Raw genomic sequence first — 20,170 nt, 5'->3', positions numbered from 1 at the left:
GCTATTCAGTCAAATGCACAGTGACTTCTGAAAAGCGAAACTCTGGTAACAGAGACTACTAACCTTTCCTGTAAGTGAAGGAATGAAGATTCTCCCCATATAAATGCCATCTACTATATCTTATAAGCAAGTACCATATTTGTTACAAAAAAAATATATTGATTTATTGCTTAAGCATTGATATGAAGGTATCGCAGATATTTCAGTTGTGTTTGTACTACTGGCTTACTGAAGACAATTATGTCTTAAGTTTTCACAAGAGTTTACTCTGCAATGTATCAGGTACAAAAGAAGACAGAAGCCTAGACTGTAGGGATTTGATACAGTGACAGGATTAGATGTCACAAGTCCCAGGAAAGCTTCCTCATTGATGGTTGCACCAAGCCTGAAGAAGCTAAAAAGGTCATTATAGGGAGACATGCTTTTAAGTGACGCTGGTAAAAAAGTAGACTTAAAAGATGCTCAAAACATGGGGTGAGACCAGACCCTGATCAGATTTTTTAATATGAAATAAAAGATTGAAGTCTTTTAGGAACAAGTTTTCCTCTTCTTCGGTGGGGAAATCATCTTAACAAAAGCCTTCAACTCCTCAAACAGAGCAGATGCAAGATATGTGTTTAAATGCAGACTTGTCTCTCTAAGAAAGATGGTGCTAGGAAAAAGTGTGGAAGATGAACCCAAAATTTCCTTCTACTGAAAAGGGAATCAGGAAGGTTTTCTGGACCAAACTTGAATTGCCATTTGTTTCACAATGGTTTCCAGTTTCTGAGACATATTTTATTTTTCACTGGAGAAACATGAAATGTAAGCATCTAATGAAATTAGTAAGGTCTGGGAAGAGAATGTAGAAAGTTGTCAAATGGGGCTAGGAAAATATAATTGTAATATGAGCTCTTAAGATGAACTACTTCTTGGAGAAGGTGCAAGACTAGAATGTAGAAAGAGGTGCCAAACATCACGCTACATAAAGAGCTCGAGCTGAAAGTACAATAGCTCTGTTTCTGCTATCACAACGTCAATAAATAAACATAATGAAATTCATGACACATTATTGCATTGCTCTGTATTGCCTCTATTCATTTAAAAATGATGAACACATTTAAAATAATTCACAACTTGTCAGATGCCTGTGAGCAATGCCGTTAGACTGGTGCTTTAAGAGGCATTCTTGAAGATCTTATGAGAGAGCTTGATATGACTTATATCAAAGTAAAGATGGAAGTATGGGAAAACAGAACAATAACTGCTTCACCTGAATCTCTAGTACAGTTGCATCCAATATATTTACACTGTTCACCAATGACATGTACTTACTGAAGCTACTCTGTCAATAAAAACCACATTAAGAACCTTTTGAAAGAGCTTCCCTGTCAATTAGGCTGCAGATACATTCTATCGCTCCAGTTTTCCTGTCAATTTAATATACTGGATCATATTAACAGTACTGGCTTGTCAATAAGGCAAATCCAAATCCTATTAATGGAGTTATACTGCCAATATAATCGGCTTCCTATTTATCGAGCACCCCAGTATTTGGGAAAGCTGTGAAATGGGATTATAAGGTTAGGTTACATACATCTGTCTCTATGTTACATAAATATTTCAGGAATTGTATCCTGTTGTGTAAAGAAACACATGTAATCATGTTTTTCCATTACATAAACTTCAGATGACAGAATAGTATAATTGTTTACCATTGCTGAGAAAACATTAAATCATCCTCATTTATCACATTATGTTTCCTGTTTGCTCTAAGTAACACTGTTATTTTATAAGACAGTCTACTTATGTGCCACACATATAGAACTGCTAAGAGATGCACACACTGCACCCCACCTGCACAGGACACCTAATCCAGAAAATAAAAGGAAAGAGATAAAACAAATTTTAGGAACAAAATATGAAGCACTCCACAATTTCAATGCTTATTTAGCCCCTGTACTGTGCTGTATAATCTTGGTGGAACTGAAGCTTGTAAGTATAATTCTAGTGTAACAGAAACCCCTGGAAATAATTAATAAGAGGTAGTAGTTCGTGCATAAAAAAACAGTAGAAGTTCAGCAAGCTTTCTATTTAATAGAAGCCTTAATGAAGTTGAACATTAGTTGCTTTTAACCACATTCAATATTAAATAACTACTTTGACTGGATTAGCAGAATATACAACAGACCATTAAACCTGATTATATTAAAAAAACCTTTTGCTTAAAAAAAAAGTAAAAAGAAAGAAGTAATTGCATTAAAATGTACTGGCCATTCTCTTATCAAATTAACTCTCTAGGTCTAACTTGAAAATATGGATTTGAAAAACATGGTCCAAAATGACAGTTAAAGGTCAATGAATCAAGTTGCCAATTATATTTTCTGGTAGCAGATGGGTGCAATGAAACCTAATGATTGAATTTGAAACGCTTTAATGCACCTTTTATCTATGGCTCCCACCATGTTAAGCGTACCTTAGTATTCCTAACAGATATTATGTTTACTGCATAACACACTCAACTACAATTAGCTAACTAGAATGAAATCTGCACTTATCACAATATCCAGCTTATTCCAAGAATATCATACCATGAACTCAAAATAACAATACATTTGGGAGTGTATGTTTAAAAGCATTAGGGTATCTTTTTTTTTTTTTTTCATTCCAATCTACATGTTAAATATGAAGTCTGTACATTAGAATTAGAGGGAAATTTAAAAAAACAGTACCTTGAAATTTAAGGAGATGATTGAAGTATTTGTTATCATTTCAAAATTCTTTTTATCTCCTGGTGTTTAGAACCCTTTTTTCTATATGACAACAACCTTATCTTTTCTGTCTTTCTTTCATGCACGCAGATTCTACAGTGCAATTGTGAGCTTTCCCAGTGAAGGCAGTAAGTGTAGAATTTGTCCTATTCTTACCACTGCTGTTTTCTTGTTTCTAAGAGCAACATATTGCAAATGTTTTCTGAACAGATAAAAGCTTATAAACACTGCAGTACTATACAGTGGAGAAGGAGATCAAATTATGGCCTTTTAACACTGACAAATTGTTTTGTACTCACAATATTTAGTAAGAGACACTGGATATTTTAAACCTGTTAACTTTGTGTTAACATCTATCCACTATGTTTACCTTCTTCTGTCCAACCCATACTTTCACTAAAGGCAACAATAAAACTCCCACAAGCCATGACCTGAGGTCCACTGAAATCAATGGATGTTTTCAAATTGGTTTCAATAGCCCTTGGATCAGCCTGCTTACTTCAATTACGGGATAAGCAAGTCTTTACATAGTGTGCTACATTCCCACAGATACATATGTTGTATGCTGAAGGAAGCTGCAAAGGAGCAGGAAGAGATTACAATAGTGATAGAAAATAAGGAGAAACTCTTAAACGTAATATTCCTTTACCCCAGCATATGGATGGCATTTGAACAGATTTGTAATGGCAGTGACAGGGAAAGGTGATTAGCTAGGCAACAAACACTGTAAGTGGCACAAGACCCCAGTTCTATGTTTCTTCCCTACAGAGTGAAAAAAATCAGCAATGAAGACAAAGCAGGACTTGATTCTGAAGCCACACTGCCTGCACAGAAAACACATATAAAGAGGAACTCTGACGCTGTCTTCCTAGGTGACAATCAGAAGAACAGAGGTAAATCTAGATCACCTCCTTTCCTTTAAGGCAGCAACCTTACCCTCTTCCTCTTCCTAAAATCCTTCCCCAGAAAAGCAATTATTCACCTAAATTCCTTAGGAATTAGGAAGAAAATCACAGATGTGATTATTACCTTCTGTCTAATTTCCTATTTCGGTCATGCAAATATTTATTTCAACATTTTGTTAAAAATCCTCAAAAAGATATTCTATAAACATTTTTTGACAAGATACAAAGCCCTACTTTCACACAAATACGTTGGCATAATTATTTCCTCTTAGCACTAGGAAAAGACACACCACTAAATATGCTGCCAAAATAATGGCTGAATTTATGACAGAATAGTAGATCATCAAACTTTACAGCCTTACATGCCTGTGCAAGGAGATTTTCAACTGTAAAATGGTGATGAGTTGATTTATTATTTGTGACATAAGATAAATAATTTAGGCTCACACAAATTTAGCAAGAGGTTCTGTCCCTAAATATATTTTAAATCTGTAACAGTCATGTGCCTATGATGAGGTACCTCATAAAATGGAAAGTTTGATTGAATACACCATGAATACAGTAGCAGTGGTCAAGTAGGCTTGGACAGAAACTTTTGGTTGTAGGACTTTGTATAACCACCCACAGCACCGTCACCTCAGTGTTAACGTACTGCAATGTCTTCATACAGGACTCTACATTAAGTTGATCCAGAACAAGCAAAAAAATAGTTATCTTTCTCGACAGGATCACCTCATCTTGAACACAACATCCAGTTATCTAGGGATCTTCACAGGCAATCTATAAACTCATAGATATTTAAGGGCTGACTTTGACCTGTACATTCCTAACAACCTGCGGAAAAAAAGTTGTGGATTACCCCTCTCATTACAGCTTGCTGTATCAAGAGTCTGAAATCAGATTTTGCTGTTAAGATAAAGAAGATCTACATAAGAAATGTTCTCTGCAAAGATTCCAGGATTAGGAAAAGTCGTCTTTCTGTTCCAAACCAGTGTTGGTTTGTCAACATCTAGGACACTGCTGCAAGTTTCACCAGGGACAGAGAGACTGAACATGAATGCTAATATTTGACTGAGGTGCTAGTTAGAATACAGTGAGTACATTATGGGTTTGCCTCTGTATCTAATTAGCAGGATGCTTACCCAATATGTGAGCACCTTTTTCAGAGAGAATGCATGCAATGGCAATTGAAGGATGCATGTATATTTTACTTTTTATTTATTTTTAGTCATGAACTTTCAAAGAAAATAGTTAATGCAACCTTTTCTAAATAATGTCCATATCACAAAAGTCCCCAGGCCAACATTCAGAAAACATGTGCGTCAGGGGAAGTTTCTTTCAAAATTGGAAAAGAAATGAAAATATGAGTTACAGCACAAGAAATTCCAAACAAAAACTCATGCAAAGGGGAAAAAAAGAACTTGTTAAGATTGTTCATACAGCTTTTCCTGAATATTCAAACCAGATAATGTGTAACACAGGCTAATGCTGCTCCCTGCAGGTGGATCACAAGCCCACATGAAGCCACACCAACTTCCAACTTCACTGGAATTCAACATGGAGTTAGGTGCTTAGCTGCAGAGTAATCTCCAGGAGCAGAGCCTTTGAATGAAATTCTTCTACACATATGCCCTCAAAACTTGTTTTCAGGCAGAAATGCTCATTAGGAAATGAATTAGATTATTTCCATGGAAAGTTAGTAATTTACATAATTTCAGGGCCACCTTAACTTACTGGTGCTTTTTTCTAAATAAACACACAATAAAACAAAAAACATATGATACTAAGGGACAACTATATGGCCTTCAATTCACATGCAACCATATTAACTTCACTGTAAATTCCTAAAAATGAGTAAACTTGGATTTGTTGGTTGTTTTTCTTTAAATCTTCTCAGGCATAAAGTAATAAAGTACAAAATGACCTTCTAAAATATGCTAAGATCAAGAGCAAACTCATGCACTTTCCATGCAAATAGAATTAGGATCTTACTCCTAGGACCTTGTGTATCAAACTTTAGCGTAGAGACTTTCCAAGGTAATGGCATAGAGCCCTATTCCTAGAGATTTATAATAGGATTCCTGCTTTAACTTTAACCACAGCATAACAAACAACACCAATATAATGATAATCCAAGCTACCAGCAACCTTAAGAATGTGCAAGGAATAGACAGATACTGGTAGGAATTAATCTGCCATTTTCGCACATCTGCCCAAGGGAGGTATTGTAATTGCAAAAATTTACTCTTAGACTGCTGAGACTCATAGTAATTATGGGTTTTTTTTAATAGAAATAGCCACAGGTAGTAAGAAATTGGGTTTTGAAATGGGGAACTGGGCATGCATTCTAACCCAAATTACTACGTAATTGTCTTTATTATAAAATACTATAGAAAACCTATGGCTCAAAATATAAATCAGAACAAAACCTTTCCTTTAAATAAACTCTTTTCCTCCCACGGCTATTCAACATGTATCACTATTTCTTCATTTACTGGTATCAGCAAGAGCAGTATGACTGCAAGCAATTTATCTTTATCTAAAGATCTTTACCAATACTAACCAAAATTCCTGAAGCTTACATTTGCTTAATAGAAACAGCTTTCTCTTGCTTTACTTTCATGTAAGTAAAGCAGACTAACAAGTAGGTCAAAATCTGGAAATCTCGTTCCTAAGGTTCTTTTGCCAGTATCAGGGGATGAAGAAAAGAGTGTGTGGTCTATATATATTTTAAATGAGCTAAAATTAAAGTTTTCTTCAAAATTCTGGAAGCCTTTTTGAAACAAATGAGCACAGAAAGTACTTAAAATTAGTTATTTCACGCTTGAAGGAATTATTTTTTCATTACTGTCACATTATTGCACTAATGAGATGTATACTGTTGGGAAACATCATATATATGGTAGCCAATGAATAAATAATAAAATAAATCCACCCAGTTACTTCTTCCTCTTGCAATACTATATCCTGTTAGGCCTGAAAAGGAGCTACAAGTGGTTTAAACAGACAAAATACATTTACAGATTTAGACAAAATGAAGATCATGCAATGAAAGAAATAACATAAAACATTTTGTTTTCCCCTCTTTTTCATCCAATGGCTATAAAGCTGACTAATACATTCTTTGCCTCGGAGCTACGAGATGCAAATTATCGTGTGCTTTTTAATACCTGACACAGTTGATGGAAGTAATTGAGTGCTGATTATTCTCATGTGCCATATGACTTATACCTTCTTTTCATCTTTACTCTCAACCCTGAAGTCCGATAACAGGATACACAATTTTAAGCAAGATGTGTAACTTCCACCATGAAGTGGAAAAAGAGATCCTTCCTTACCTATACTTGAGAAAAAACTACAGCATTTGTTTCCAAACCTGATGCTTTCTAGGTTGCAGCACAAGGTGCAGATTGACGCCGTTTTCCACAACGCTGTTACACAGCTATGTACAGACCATACACAATATCAGAAAAAAATTAGATACACATTGGCCATTAATAATGCCTTTTATCCAGCTGGGTAGTTCTTTTGAATCCGATCTGCTCTCTTATCTGTGTATCTCCACATGCGCATTCATACACACAGTTATATTATCTGATGTATAGTCTAGAAATGTAAATAGTTTCTAAGGCTTTGTGGCTGCCATTTTTAAAAGGCTTTTAAATCCATTATTTCCCAAGCACTCTAAATTCCACTATATTCTTATTGTCATTTGATCCACTGAAATGATGAAAAGATCAGAAAACACACTTGGTACTTTACAGCTGTGGCTGGATAATCTTGCTCATGATCATCAAAGCAGGATTGTGTTTATGATTTTCAAATCTGCATATCAAATTACGCAAGTCTATGTGAAAAAACAAATATATCAAATATTCAGGCATCAGGACTATCTCAAAAGAGTATTAGAGAATGCAGTTGGAGGCTAAGTGAAACAAACAACTTTTGCAGCTTTGCAGTGTTTTTAAAGCAAAGGACAGAAGCAACAGGGAGCAGTTGAGCTAAGACAGACTCACAGGTTCGGGGCTGAATTCTGCACATGCTTACGCACATCAGCAACTCCATTCCTGTAAACGATCTATTTAATTCAGTGGTGTTATTGACCTAAATTAAAATATTCACTGAATAAGTGTTTTAAGGATCATGCCTTGAAAGACATAATACTGACAAAATTATGCATATTTAAGTTAGTTTCCATAGGCCTCGGAATTACGTATGCACTGGTTAAGGACATGATCCTGCTCTTTCTAGATCTGTGGAAAAGCAAGTCTTTTCCTCAATATCAGTAGGAGCAAAATTCAAGTGCTGAATCTGAGACGCGCTATTAAAACAATAATTTTTTTTTTCTTTCTCACCTTTAAAATTTTATAGAATTTAAATATTTTCATTAAGAATTAATGAAAATTTGGTCAGCCCACTTCAGTTTGCCTTTTTTTCAAACCGCGTTGTAGCTAAACAATCTTAACCATAAGTGGTTGCTTAGCAATCAGCAAAGAACAAGACAGAAATATAGTAAGTAAAGAAACTGACTGACATGTTCTGTGTTTGAATCACGGCATTCATTAAAAACAACAGAATAACACCAACAGAAGTCAGAAACAAAATTCTATTAATAAAAGAATACATATAACTGTCTTTAGGAACAAATTATGCATTTAAAAGCTACAAATTGTGATTCATATGTCTGCTCTCTATAAAAAAACCTTTAGCTATTATTAAAAATACATTAAAATCCTTCAAATTTTGATGAAGCCATTATTTACCTTTTGTTTTTAATTCAATTGTCAAGTGTGCTTCCAATGATTTTAAAAACAGTATGTATCTACAAAGCAAGCAAGAGTTTATAGCTTTGAAGACTTGAAATTGATTTTTAATGCACCAGCTTTCAAACACTACAAAGGCTGCTCTCTGCTGATAAAGACAGTAAACAAGAAATTGTCCTTTAAATGTTCCCTTTAATGTTTTTCTTTAATTAAAAATCAATCAAAAAACATTGCAACATTAAAAAATTTAAAATTAAGACATTAAAAAATGTTTAAGGTTTTTGACACACGATGCATTCAAACTAGAATGAAAACTTATGATGTTACTTTTGCTTACTTGTGTCAGTTTAGACTTTCTTTGCACTGTAAACATTGTTAATCAAGAAATAAAACCACATAAAAGTAGTTTATCACTGAACACAGCTATTTTTATTGAGTAGAAATGTTAAAAATATGATGAAATAAAACTAGATGTTATAAAAGTACTGAAGCAAAATGCTTTTTTAACACCTTTAGATTATTTTAATATATTCCTTTCCTCTAATCAGACCAAAGCCTATTTATGTAGATTAGTTACATCTAGAGTCTCATTTATCCAACCTGTATTTATCCTTTGATCACAAAGCTTGTTAACTTAAATGGTCTTTTATTGTTATGATTCGTTTTCCCATAATTATGCAGTTTAACTGCCTGATTTTTTTTGAATAAATATATGCAAACGCGCCGATCATATTCAGCAGTGTTATGCTGGATGCTCAATGAACTGTAAGAGCCATTTCAATACAATAAAACTGCCTGGAAGTGTTCCAGGGCAAGGACTGCAAATACCAGTAATCATAGTGTCACTAGAACTAGTACAGGCAAATATAAGCGTGTCACACATATATCAATAGATGGTCTGAAACACTGCCTGAAACTAATTTTGCATGTCTATCACTGCAAGAACTTACAATGCATCGATCAGAGGTCCCACCCACACAGCTGAAACTGTGCATTTGTATCTTGTAACAGGGCTTTTCCTTTCGCCTCTGGAGTCCTTCTTTGGCATGCCATGCAGGCTGCAGCATGCAACCGCCCATCAGGGAACGGGATGCGATTAGAAACTTTTCTACTTACGGGTACAAGTATTTTATGAACCAGGGGAACCCTGATCTGATACATACATCACAAAGCTGGTAGAAAGGTCTATGGCTAAAATAAAATAGTGTTCTTGAAAGATTTTACTTGCTAGATCACTTAGAGCGTACTAAATTGAAAATAGATCAGCATGGGACTGATTGTATTAAGGGCTGAAAGAGGAGATATCCCCTCACTGCACAAAAGTGAGATGCAAATTGATCGTTATGCTGTCCTGTACACGTAACAGTAATAACTGGCTGAAACCATGCGATAGCATCTTTATATGTAGCAGGGCACCTCAATTTTGAGACCTTCTTCTCATCTCAAGCAAGTGAGAGATTAATTGATCTTATGCTATCCTTTCTGTACAGGTAACAACACTAACTACTGGAAGCGATTCAGTAGAAGAAAGAGATGCTTCTCGTGTGACCTTAGTAAGTAGGAATTGTATCAGCAGCCTTTGGGATTTAGCGAGAAAATATATGACTGCTCAAGGAGGTTATTTAAAGCACTGACTAATATCCTAATTAACAGGGACATTCATATGAATTTGCTTGTTCTTGAATGTAGTATTTAATACTGAGTATTTTATCTAAAATGCTTAATAATTTATCTATTTTTTTCTTTCTCATAGGATTCACAGTAATTAATCCAGAATCTTCTTCTGTTAAAAAAAAGAAAAAAAATTTCTACAGCAGACTAAAATCAAAGATTTCACTAGAAAGACCATGACAAATATATTACTAGGGCTTAGAACACACCCTGGCTAAGATTTATGGCAGGCTGTACACTACTCCATTTCATCTCATCATATCAGCAAAAGCAGCAACAACTAGTTAATCTTCTTGTTGCCCCCTTAAAAACATAACAAATGAAACACTTAAACTCAAGGAACTTTTCCCAAAAATCACTTTGCCACTCTCTTTCTAGTATCTTTTTATTCTTTTTTTTTTTTTTTTTATTTAGGTAAGAGCCTGCAGTCCCCTGAGAGTTTCACTTGTTTCCTATATCTTTGAACCCTTTAGCATTAATTTCACCACTTCTCTTCTTACAGCTGAAGTAGAGATACAATTGAAAGTGTAAAGCTCTCAGGCTATCTGCTGCAAAAATCTGTCCCAACTGCTCTGCTTTGACCTTTTGACATCAAAGGATTGCTTCTATACTTTTAAAGATAAAAACAGAGCTGTGTTTCTGCTCCGGTCAACAAATCATTGTTTAAGTTCTTTTCACAGAAAATTCTTACCTGTTGGAAAATACTACTACTAGTGTCAAAATGTCTTTTCTTTATACGTGCAGACACTCCTCAGTCTTGAAGAGGTGTCTCAAGATCTCTGCCATGAGTCCTATATGTTTTCTTCAGAAAGAAAACAACAAACCATATATGTACGCCTTTTATATGTAGAATGAGTGTCTTGCATAGTGAAACTTAAAACTAATTTGACAAGGCATTTTAACTTTTGTATAAACAACAAAAGAAAGAGAAATTAAGCAAGGATCTTTAAAAACACATGTGTAAATATTACCCAGTATGTTAACGTTCCCTGGGCATGAAGGTAGTGAAAAGGAAGAAAAAATGCTGGGGAAAAAAGAAATTTTTTTTTTTTCATTTGAAAAAGAAATCCCAACTGTTTTACAGTAAAATGTTGTGGTACAGGAAGAAATTACTTTTTCTAATTACATTTTTGCCTCATTAGTGAAGCCAGGGTGTATCTGTGCTTTCTTAATATGAAGTGATATTTGCAAATATTTTACATGTACCTAATGATGATTTTCTATGTAAGAATATTTGATGAATTTTAACAATAATGCTGTGTGATGTACACTTTCAAAAATATATGAAAATGTGAAAATATGTGTTTAGCAGTATGTTCAAAGGAGTCTTTGATTTCTTCTTTCAGCTGCACACCTGATTATGTTACAGTTCACATCATAGTTACAAAATCTGCTAAATTCCAGTCTCCTTAATTGTTTGTAAAGAAGCTGTAAGAAAACCTCACAAAAGGCTGAAATCTAAAAATAAAGGGCCCAATCATACTATTCTTAGCTGCACTCTGTAAGGCTTTTAGTCACAATTTACTCATGAGCCACTGAAATCATTGATGAAGTCAAAATTATGCTATTGACTGAAATATGATTAAGAACAGGCCCTGTCATCAATGTGGATAAGGATAACAAAACCTGACCAAATCTATTGTTAAAAGGTAAATATTTAAAGGATCGGTCATCAAAATCACACTGGTAATCACAAATTTGTGTGTGGATTTTCCTGTTTAAATTTAGGCGGTGATAGTGAGCACCAAGATGAGGAAAGCTCAGACAACTTTAAGAGCCATTGAGAGCTGTGATCCAGTAAATCCTGCATGATTTGCTTCATGTCTTTTGTTTTAACTGCACGTTCTTCAGCTCTTATACTTTATAAACCAGCAAGTTCTACAAAGACATTATTATTATTAATTTATTGTTTAATGAGAATTTCACTTCTAGCAATATAATTCTCTTTCTCATAATATCAATATTCTACTTCAGACTCTTGAACTGTCTTTTTCTCTATTATGTTTATTGCTCTATATTACTGTATTTCGTCTTGGAAAGTTCTTTAGAACTCATATGGACCTTTATATCAGGAATGATCCTTTTGAAATAATATTGCTATAAAGAATACCAGCAAGGAGCTCAAGATCAAGACCAGAGCAGAAGTAACACAAAGCAGGAACCCAATTCTGTTTCCTCTGACTATTTCAGCAGCCAGGGTGGATGCTGTAGTGATCCATATGTTGCCAAATCTGGTCCTAAAATATATGTACTTTGTGTCACAGTACTATGCGGTGAAGCTTGACAAAAAATGAAATAATGCTTCACAAAAATATGGAAAAGATCCTGTCCTGAAATTCTTACACATCCAACCCCAGTATTGACTTCACTGAATAAGTAAAAGTAAAGCTACAGAACAACGTAACACAAAATCATACTAACTGCAGACTGTATTACACAATGCAGTCACAGGAGTTATTTTGCAAGACATCTAACCTTATAAAATACTGTAAAAACTACCATAATGCGTCTTAGCCAGGTAGTTGTGAAGTTTCATCTGATGACAATTTTGTTTCCTTAGATACACCCCTAGAATATGCAGCTGGGAAATTTTGGGAATTCTAGAGTACGAACCTGCAAACTTGCAAATGTGCAGAACTGCCTCGGTATCCCCTTGGTACAAAATGTTAACTTTTACTAGTTCTAGTCAGAAAGAATAATATTCTTCATTTGAAGCAGAAGATATATAAATAAAAAATTAATACCAGTTTTCAGATAGGAATTTAAACCACTGAGAAGGAGTGCAACTTCTGTGAGGAAAGCTGTTTCTCCCTATACTGCAGCAGCCACAGATTTCTTTTTGCAATCTTGAAATTTCTGAGCTGAAGTTTCTCAAAACAAAGCATGGAATAGTATATCTAAAGACAGAGCAGCACTAATATAGCTTATAGTTTTTATTTCCCCTGAAGACTCTATTTTCTTGGGTACTACTAGACACCTGGCGACGAAGCTGCACTGGGACTTGACAGTAATCTGTTGACACATCATAAACATCAGATGCCTGAAGTATTAAGAATGATCTGTACTTTATCTTAAAATGCTACAGGACTGCCTAGTACAGCAGCTACAGTGATTTCCAGCTTGAGTGCTACTTGCAACACAGTCATTCTTTTTTAGCTGTTGTTTAGCAAAAGCTGTGACCACTGTTTTCTTTACTGACTTCCATCTCATTCCTGATATATTTACAAACCTCACCAAGTTGCACCACAAGTGTAGTAATAAATAACCTCTAGGATGATCAACACCCCTTGCATATGTAGATAGTTTTCTACACTACTATTATGGCACTTCAAAGAACCTTTTTCTAGAACCTATTTGTTTAAAGAAACTATTAGTTTCCCTTTATCCATCCACTCTTTTATCTGTTGGAAACCTGCAAGAAGAAATTGCAACTCTTTCACCCAGGGAAAGGTGAACTGATTAACTCCGAACTTTTTGGTAAGAGACATATGAGCATATATGTGTATGTTTGTACATGATATTTCTTGTTATAATGACTGCTCTTCAAAATACAGCAAAATCCTGTTTCTCTTAGTCAGGTGAGTAGGTCAGCTTGATTTACTCACCAGAATGAGACGAACAGAATTTGCCCAGTAGTCTTTAAGGTCTAGAATGAAAAGAAATCTTCTTTCAGCCACGTAGAGTTTCCATTTTCTCCTGCTTTCCTCTTTTTTCTCCCCCATAAAAATGAATAGTTTGGATCTTAAGTGATTCAAAGGTTGCATGGAATTTTGAATCTGGCAATGAGGTCTGTGTAATACTGGACTATATTTAAATATTTTTAATTGACTTGCATTTGAAAGCACTGTTTCTAAAGTATGTTTAGAATATGATCGCTGAAGTTAAAAGCAATGAAACATGCTAAAGTGTAGCTGTTCTGACTTCACAGTGCGTTACTAAACACTGTTCTTCATCCACATTAACCTCATGTGTGCGTGAAATCACAAATGCTCTATTTTCAGAGGCCCTAAGCACTTCCAAGTCTCCTGTGCCCATAAAAGCTGGAGGTATATTGCACCTTTGGCTATTCATTCAAATTTTTACACATATATATATACATGTTTAAATTATTTAATTTTTATGGTACTGAAGTTCATTGATTCATATAAGTAAAGCATGCAACCATGGCACATAGCTGGATACTACGAAGCAGTGCCTAAACACACAAGTTGTTAAACTGTGACTAATGTATAGAAGAAGTCACTTAAAGAGAGGTAAGATTACACTGCTCTTACACATATCAGCAAATATTTTCTTTAACTGCTGGTCATTTTGGGTCAGCCTGAAACCCATAGTCACTAAGTAACATTTTACTCCACAGGTATTTGTTGATATAAATTGGTCTATCTGTAGAATAAAACACTATTCATGAGAAGGGAATCACAAAGCCTATTGACTTTACTACCTCTTACTGCAAAGCAAAAAAAGTGTTATGCACACCTAGTAAGAGTGAGAAAATTTGGATCTTACTGAGAGAGAAATTATTTATTTGATTTTAAATATTTATAGACTCAGTTGGATGTACTAAGTAATAATATAATATTTAGTATGTGTATATATATCCATGGATATATAAGTATGTACTTATATACATACATAAAAAATAAACATAAAGTTTTAATAACAGGCTCCTGCTAGAGAATTCTGCCATTAAACACTTGCTGAGAAAATGAGAGTGAAGAAAAGCAGCTCCATTGTATGAATTATAAAGTGTGAGATTATCATGGCTCAGTAATATATCTGGAAAAACTAAAGTGAATATTCACTAAAGAACTCTTACACAGTTGTTTACCTTTCCCTTACTGAGGTAACAAAGAAAACTGCTTTTCTGTATTGACTAATGAAAGGAGATGATAAAGCAGCTGTTTGGATTCTGTATCTTTTTTTTTCCACTGGCTATACGTTTGATTCCTAACTGTGCAATTTACTTTCCCAGACACAGGTTTCCTGGAGTGATTAAGGTTATAGTAGATCCAGAGAGAGGGCTGTTCCTTTACTATTTCTTCCTAAGTTTGCAGTTTGAATTTTACATGAGGCAGAAGTACAGGACCAGACACAAAGTAGTTTCTACATTCGAAATGCAAATTTTATATAAAATTTACTCCAGGGATGTGGAGATGGAGAATACAAAAAGTATTCTAATAATGCAAAATTACAGTGAATAGGATCAGATTTTCTCATCTAGCTTCTTCAAGTCTGGACCTTTCTTAAATAAAACCCAACTACTCTGTTACAGAATGTATATTTGTTTTGTCAATACAACTACAAAATATTGTATCAATAAGTACGTTTGAACGGGCTGTTCACTAGGGAAAAATTAATGTTTCCTAATCTACTGGCTGGACCATCTAAAGCCCCAAAACACTGTGTGTAGATGTTCAGGGAAAGCAAAAACAATATTAGATATACCAGTATGTGCTATGAGGAGTTACAGTTAATATTTCCCACAGTTGTCATAATGAAAACTGTTATAGAAACCACAACACACCTTTTTAAGGGAGGAAATTCCTCTTTTAGCTTTATATAGATCTCAGGAAAAAAAATCATGATTGATATTATACAGTGAACACTGTAAAAAAAGGAATCATATTTTCCATAGGGATTTTACACTACAATTGAATCTTTACTACTCAGTAGCATCAATACATTAATTAATTGCTTTATATAGACATTACATGGTTGTAGGAAAGTATAATTTTCTGTCCTTTAGTAACTATTACACTTGTCAGTAGGAAAAAAAAAAGTTCTTTTTTTTTAAGCATTCTGACAACTCCATTTTACAGTAAAAAGTTGACATTACTTAAACAAGTGTCATTGAAAGTTATTTGTTTTTTAAAGCATGAATTATAAATCAAATTATCTCCGGTTGTGCCCTAAACTAAACTCTTCCCTGAAGTGTCACTTTTTGTTAAAATCAATTTCAGATTTTAAGTATTGCTCCACTCACCTAATTGATAGCAACACAAATTCATGATAGGCATAAAATGAAATTGTTTCTGTGACACAACTCAATGGTGGGTTGAGGATTAGTTCACAGTGACCTTGTACAGACAGCCTTTTTTCTTTTTTTTTCTTTTATTTTTTTTTTCCCATTTATAAATATTCAATTTACAGGCCATCAGTTACTGGAATTTTGGTTACTTAACCTACCAGTTACCGATGACCACTTCTATTTAGTTTAAAACATTAGATGCAGCTGGCAACTAGAACATTCGGTGTTCACAGACCGCAGGGTATGATAACTCAAAGGTATTATGAATTTTCTTTTAGTACATCAAGTGTCTACAGTGCAACTTCTTTCCCACTAGCTGCATACACAAAATGAGTCTGTGTCACTTCTGATACACTCAGCTCATTCCCCTATGACTCAGAACAGCATATTAGGAGAACCACAGGATAAAACAGATATGACATTTCAAATATATTTAATAGTCATTATCCAGAGCCTGCTTTCAATCCAAACTTTAAAAATCACTTTGGAACATACCTGTAGTATTTGAACATTAAGCTGCATTAATCATGGAGTAATACTTTAAATTAAACCAACTGGAGCCAAATTCTGCCCTCACCTTCACTCTGTGAGTTCACTGCTCTGGAATACATCTTCTGAGTTTGGACTTTTAAACTACCTGCTAAAAATTAAGTCATTCTTTGATTAGCACCCTATATCCAATGGTCCAAATTCTGCCATGTCTCACATTCAGAAAAGTCGGTAGAGGACAGTGTGGGTATAACTGGTAGCAGAATGCAGCCCAGCTGTAATTTCTAAATGAGCTTTGGTAGAAGAGAGAGCATGTAAGTCTTTCACCATAAAGCAGTCATCAATATTGACTCAGGCTACTGGAAATCTGACTAGTTGTTTTGCTGTTTTATGACAGGATGTGAGTTTTGTTAACATTTGGGGGTAGGAGGGAATCACCACATACATTTTCCTTCTATTTGACTAAGCAAAATTTTCAGCGCTGAAGGTTTGTTTTTTTATGGGGAGAGGAGGAGGCAATGGGGCCCCAATGATACTGTTCTGTGTCAAAAAAAATAAATATTTATGTATATATATATTCTAAAGAAGGAAATTAAAAAAATTAAAAACATACATTTTGGAAAGATAGCTCATATTTACATACAGGATTGGAGGGCTATAATACACTGTTGCAATAGATGTCCTCAGTGTGTAGAGTTTCTCCCACGTCCTGTTAGCTACTGCAGATGATATGACTGCTTCAGAAACACCCTCCCCCTTCTCCACCCCAAACCAAAGCAAAGTGAAACCTGTGGAAGTGCCCACCTCTGTCTGACGATCTTCTGGGAACATACCCCAGTGTGCCCCAAACGTACTAAATGCCTGCCTGCACTCTCACATGCACCTCTTTTGCACTGCCGTAACTCTGCTTGTTTGTTTCAGTGGGCATTTACTGCTGAATCACACGGGAATCACCAGTGTGACAGCAGAACCAGACCTACCATATGTGGTCTGGTTCCACTTTCATTAAGTCCACCTCCCTTTAGTGACTTGTGTTGGTCCCTTCAGTGGTGCCTTACAGCAGGTTTCACTGCAGACAAAAGGTGAAGTTAAACCAGCGTCTAAAGTGAGGTCCAGGGTATTCTAAAAGTCTCCTACCTGAATTATGGACATCCGGCTCGGGGGAGCCTCGCTGGCGTTAGTCCCTTGCCCTGTGAAGCTGGTGTGGCAGCCCACATGTCCCTGGGGTACAGTCAGGTTGTTGGAGGCGGGCTTCAGGTACATCACCTCAGACCTGGGAGAGCTGAGGGGCAGGCGGGTCTGGTAGTCAAAGTACATGGGTGAGGTGGCCAGGGATGGGCTGCTCACCACGTTCATGACATTGAGGGGGCCCCGGCTGTCCTCGCCCTCACTGGGCACCAGCATAATGTCATTCTTGCTGATCTTCTTCTTCTTGCCCTTGCCCCCTCCACTGCCACTGCCTCCTCCTCCCCCGCCACTGCCTCCCCCTCCTCCTAGCTGAGGGTGGCTATACTCGGCAATGCGACAATTATAGGTGCGGATCTCCTTGTTCTCTCGCTTGCACTTCACAGCAATAGTGATCATGGCAGCCAGCAAGATGATGGAGACAGTGCTCAGCGTCACGATCAGGGGCAGCGACAAGTCCCAGTGTGGTCGCCGATGCTGCTCGCCATTCACCTGTGGCTCGCCAGCCTCGGGCAGGGGCCCTGCCAAGGCCCTGACAATGAGCTTGGCCACTGCGGAGAGGCTGGGCTTGCCATGGTCACTGACTTTTACCACCAGTTCAGCCACAGGGCTGAGCTCCTCCCAGTAGGGGTGCAAGGTGCGTATCTCACCGCTAGTGGGGTCCATCTCAAAGAGGTGCTCCTCATTGCCTTCCACAATCTCATACGTGAGGCGCCCGCTCTCCCCAAAGTCACTGTCCAGGGCACGGACGGTGCCCACAGGGTAGCCTACCCCAGCGTTGCGTGGCACCTGCAGCTCGGCAGTGTCATTGATGAGGGCAGGGAGGACGATGAGGGGTGCATTGTCATTGACATCAAGCACCGTAACACGCACCGTGGCATTGCTTTCACGGTGGGGTGAACCCGAGTCTTTGGCTAGCACACGAAACTCAAAGTGCTTTGTCTGCTCGTAGTTGAAGCTCCTCAGGGCATAGATAGCACCATTGGTGGGGTTGACAGAGACATAGGTGTAGATGGACACATCGCCCACATGCCCGGGCAGAATGGAGTAAGAGACTGTCCCATTTTGGCCCAGGTCAGGGTCCTGGGCCAAGACGGAGCCCAGGTACTCTCCGGGGATGTTGTTCTCGGGCACCTGTAACACATAGAGGTTCTTGCTGAAGCGGGGTGGATTGTCATTCTCGTCGAGGATCCGGACAGAAAATGACTTGGTGGAGTTGAGTGGGGGGTTGCCCTCATCACGTGCCACAATGGTCACATTGTACTCGTCCTGTGCCTCGCGGTCCAAGGGCCGGTCAGTGACCACAGTGTAGAAGTTGTCATAGTTCTCCTCCAGGGTGAAAGGGATGGCTCCAGGCCCACCGCCACCGCCCAGCACCCGGCACTGGAGCTGCCCGTTCTTGCCTGAGTCACGGTCAGTGACCCGCACCAGGGCAATGACAGTGCCCGGTGGGGCAGCCTCACTAAGTGCTCCCTGGCGAACGGAGACAAAGCCAATGGTGGGTGCGTTGTCGTTGCGGTCGATGAGGCGGACGGTGACCTTGCAGTGAGCAGGGATGGGATTGGGCCCCAGGTCCCGAGCCTGGACATCGATCTCAATGAGACCACTCTCCTCATAGTCCAGGTTGCCCTTGACACGGATGAGGCCACTCTGTGGGTCGATGCTAAACAGATCACGGACGCGCTCGGGTGCGTAGCCACTGAAGGAGTAGAGCACCTCTCCGTTGGTACCCTCGTCGGCATCGGTGGCATTAAGGTCGATGACAGCAGTGCCCAGTGGAGCATTCTCCGGCAGCTCAACCACGTAGGAGGCTGCCTCAAAGACGGGGCTGTTGTCATTGGAGTCAATGAGGCGCACGTTGATCTGCACCGTGCCTGAGCGTGGTGGGTCACCGCCGTCCAGTGCCGTCAGCACCAGGGTGTGGTGACTCTGCTCCTCGCGGTCTAATGGCTTCTGGATGACCAGCTCTGGAAACTTTGTGCCATCGCCACGGGACTTCACATCGAGGGAGAAGAGGCCGTAGTCATCACGGGTGAGCAGGTAGGTGCGCAGCCCATTGTCCCCAGCATCCGGGTCGTGGGCGCTGGTGAGGGGAAAGCGGGTGCCCGGGGCAGCATTTTCTGAGATGTCCATGTCCACTTGGTCAGAGGGGAATGCCGGTGCGTTGTCATTCAGGTCCTGGATCTCCACCTTGATCATGCAGATCTCCTGGTCGTTGGCGAACACCTCGAGGGACAGCTGGCACTTGGCGCTGCGCCGGCACAGCGCCTCGCGGTCAATGCGCTGCTTGGTGTAGAGCAGCCCGCTCTCCCCATCCACGTCCAGGAGGTGCGGGGCCGAGTTCTCCAGCACGCGGAAGGTGGACTGGGCCGCGGG

General features: G+C 37.9%; 1 protein-coding gene across 1 annotated transcript in view; it reads right to left on the bottom strand.

Moving 5' to 3' along the window:
- PCDH17 (protocadherin 17) overlaps nt 1-20,170 on the bottom strand; it is an 89,320-nt gene that overhangs the window by 68,052 nt on the left and 1,098 nt on the right. The window contains exon 2 of the mRNA XM_035892772.1: nt 17,747-20,158. Within this exon, the coding sequence (XP_035748665.1) occupies nt 17,747-20,158 (2,412 nt within the window). The remainder of the gene's footprint in view (nt 1-17,746; nt 20,159-20,170) is intronic.

Source organism: Egretta garzetta, unplaced genomic scaffold (genome assembly GCF_000687185.1).
Source record: "Egretta garzetta isolate BGI_Z169 unplaced genomic scaffold, ASM68718v1 scaffold104, whole genome shotgun sequence".
In the NCBI taxonomy this organism is placed as follows: Eukaryota; Metazoa; Chordata; class Aves; order Pelecaniformes; family Ardeidae; genus Egretta; species Egretta garzetta.
The sequence above is the reverse complement of the archived record's forward strand: the minus strand, read 5'-3'. Positions and strand labels throughout refer to the sequence as shown.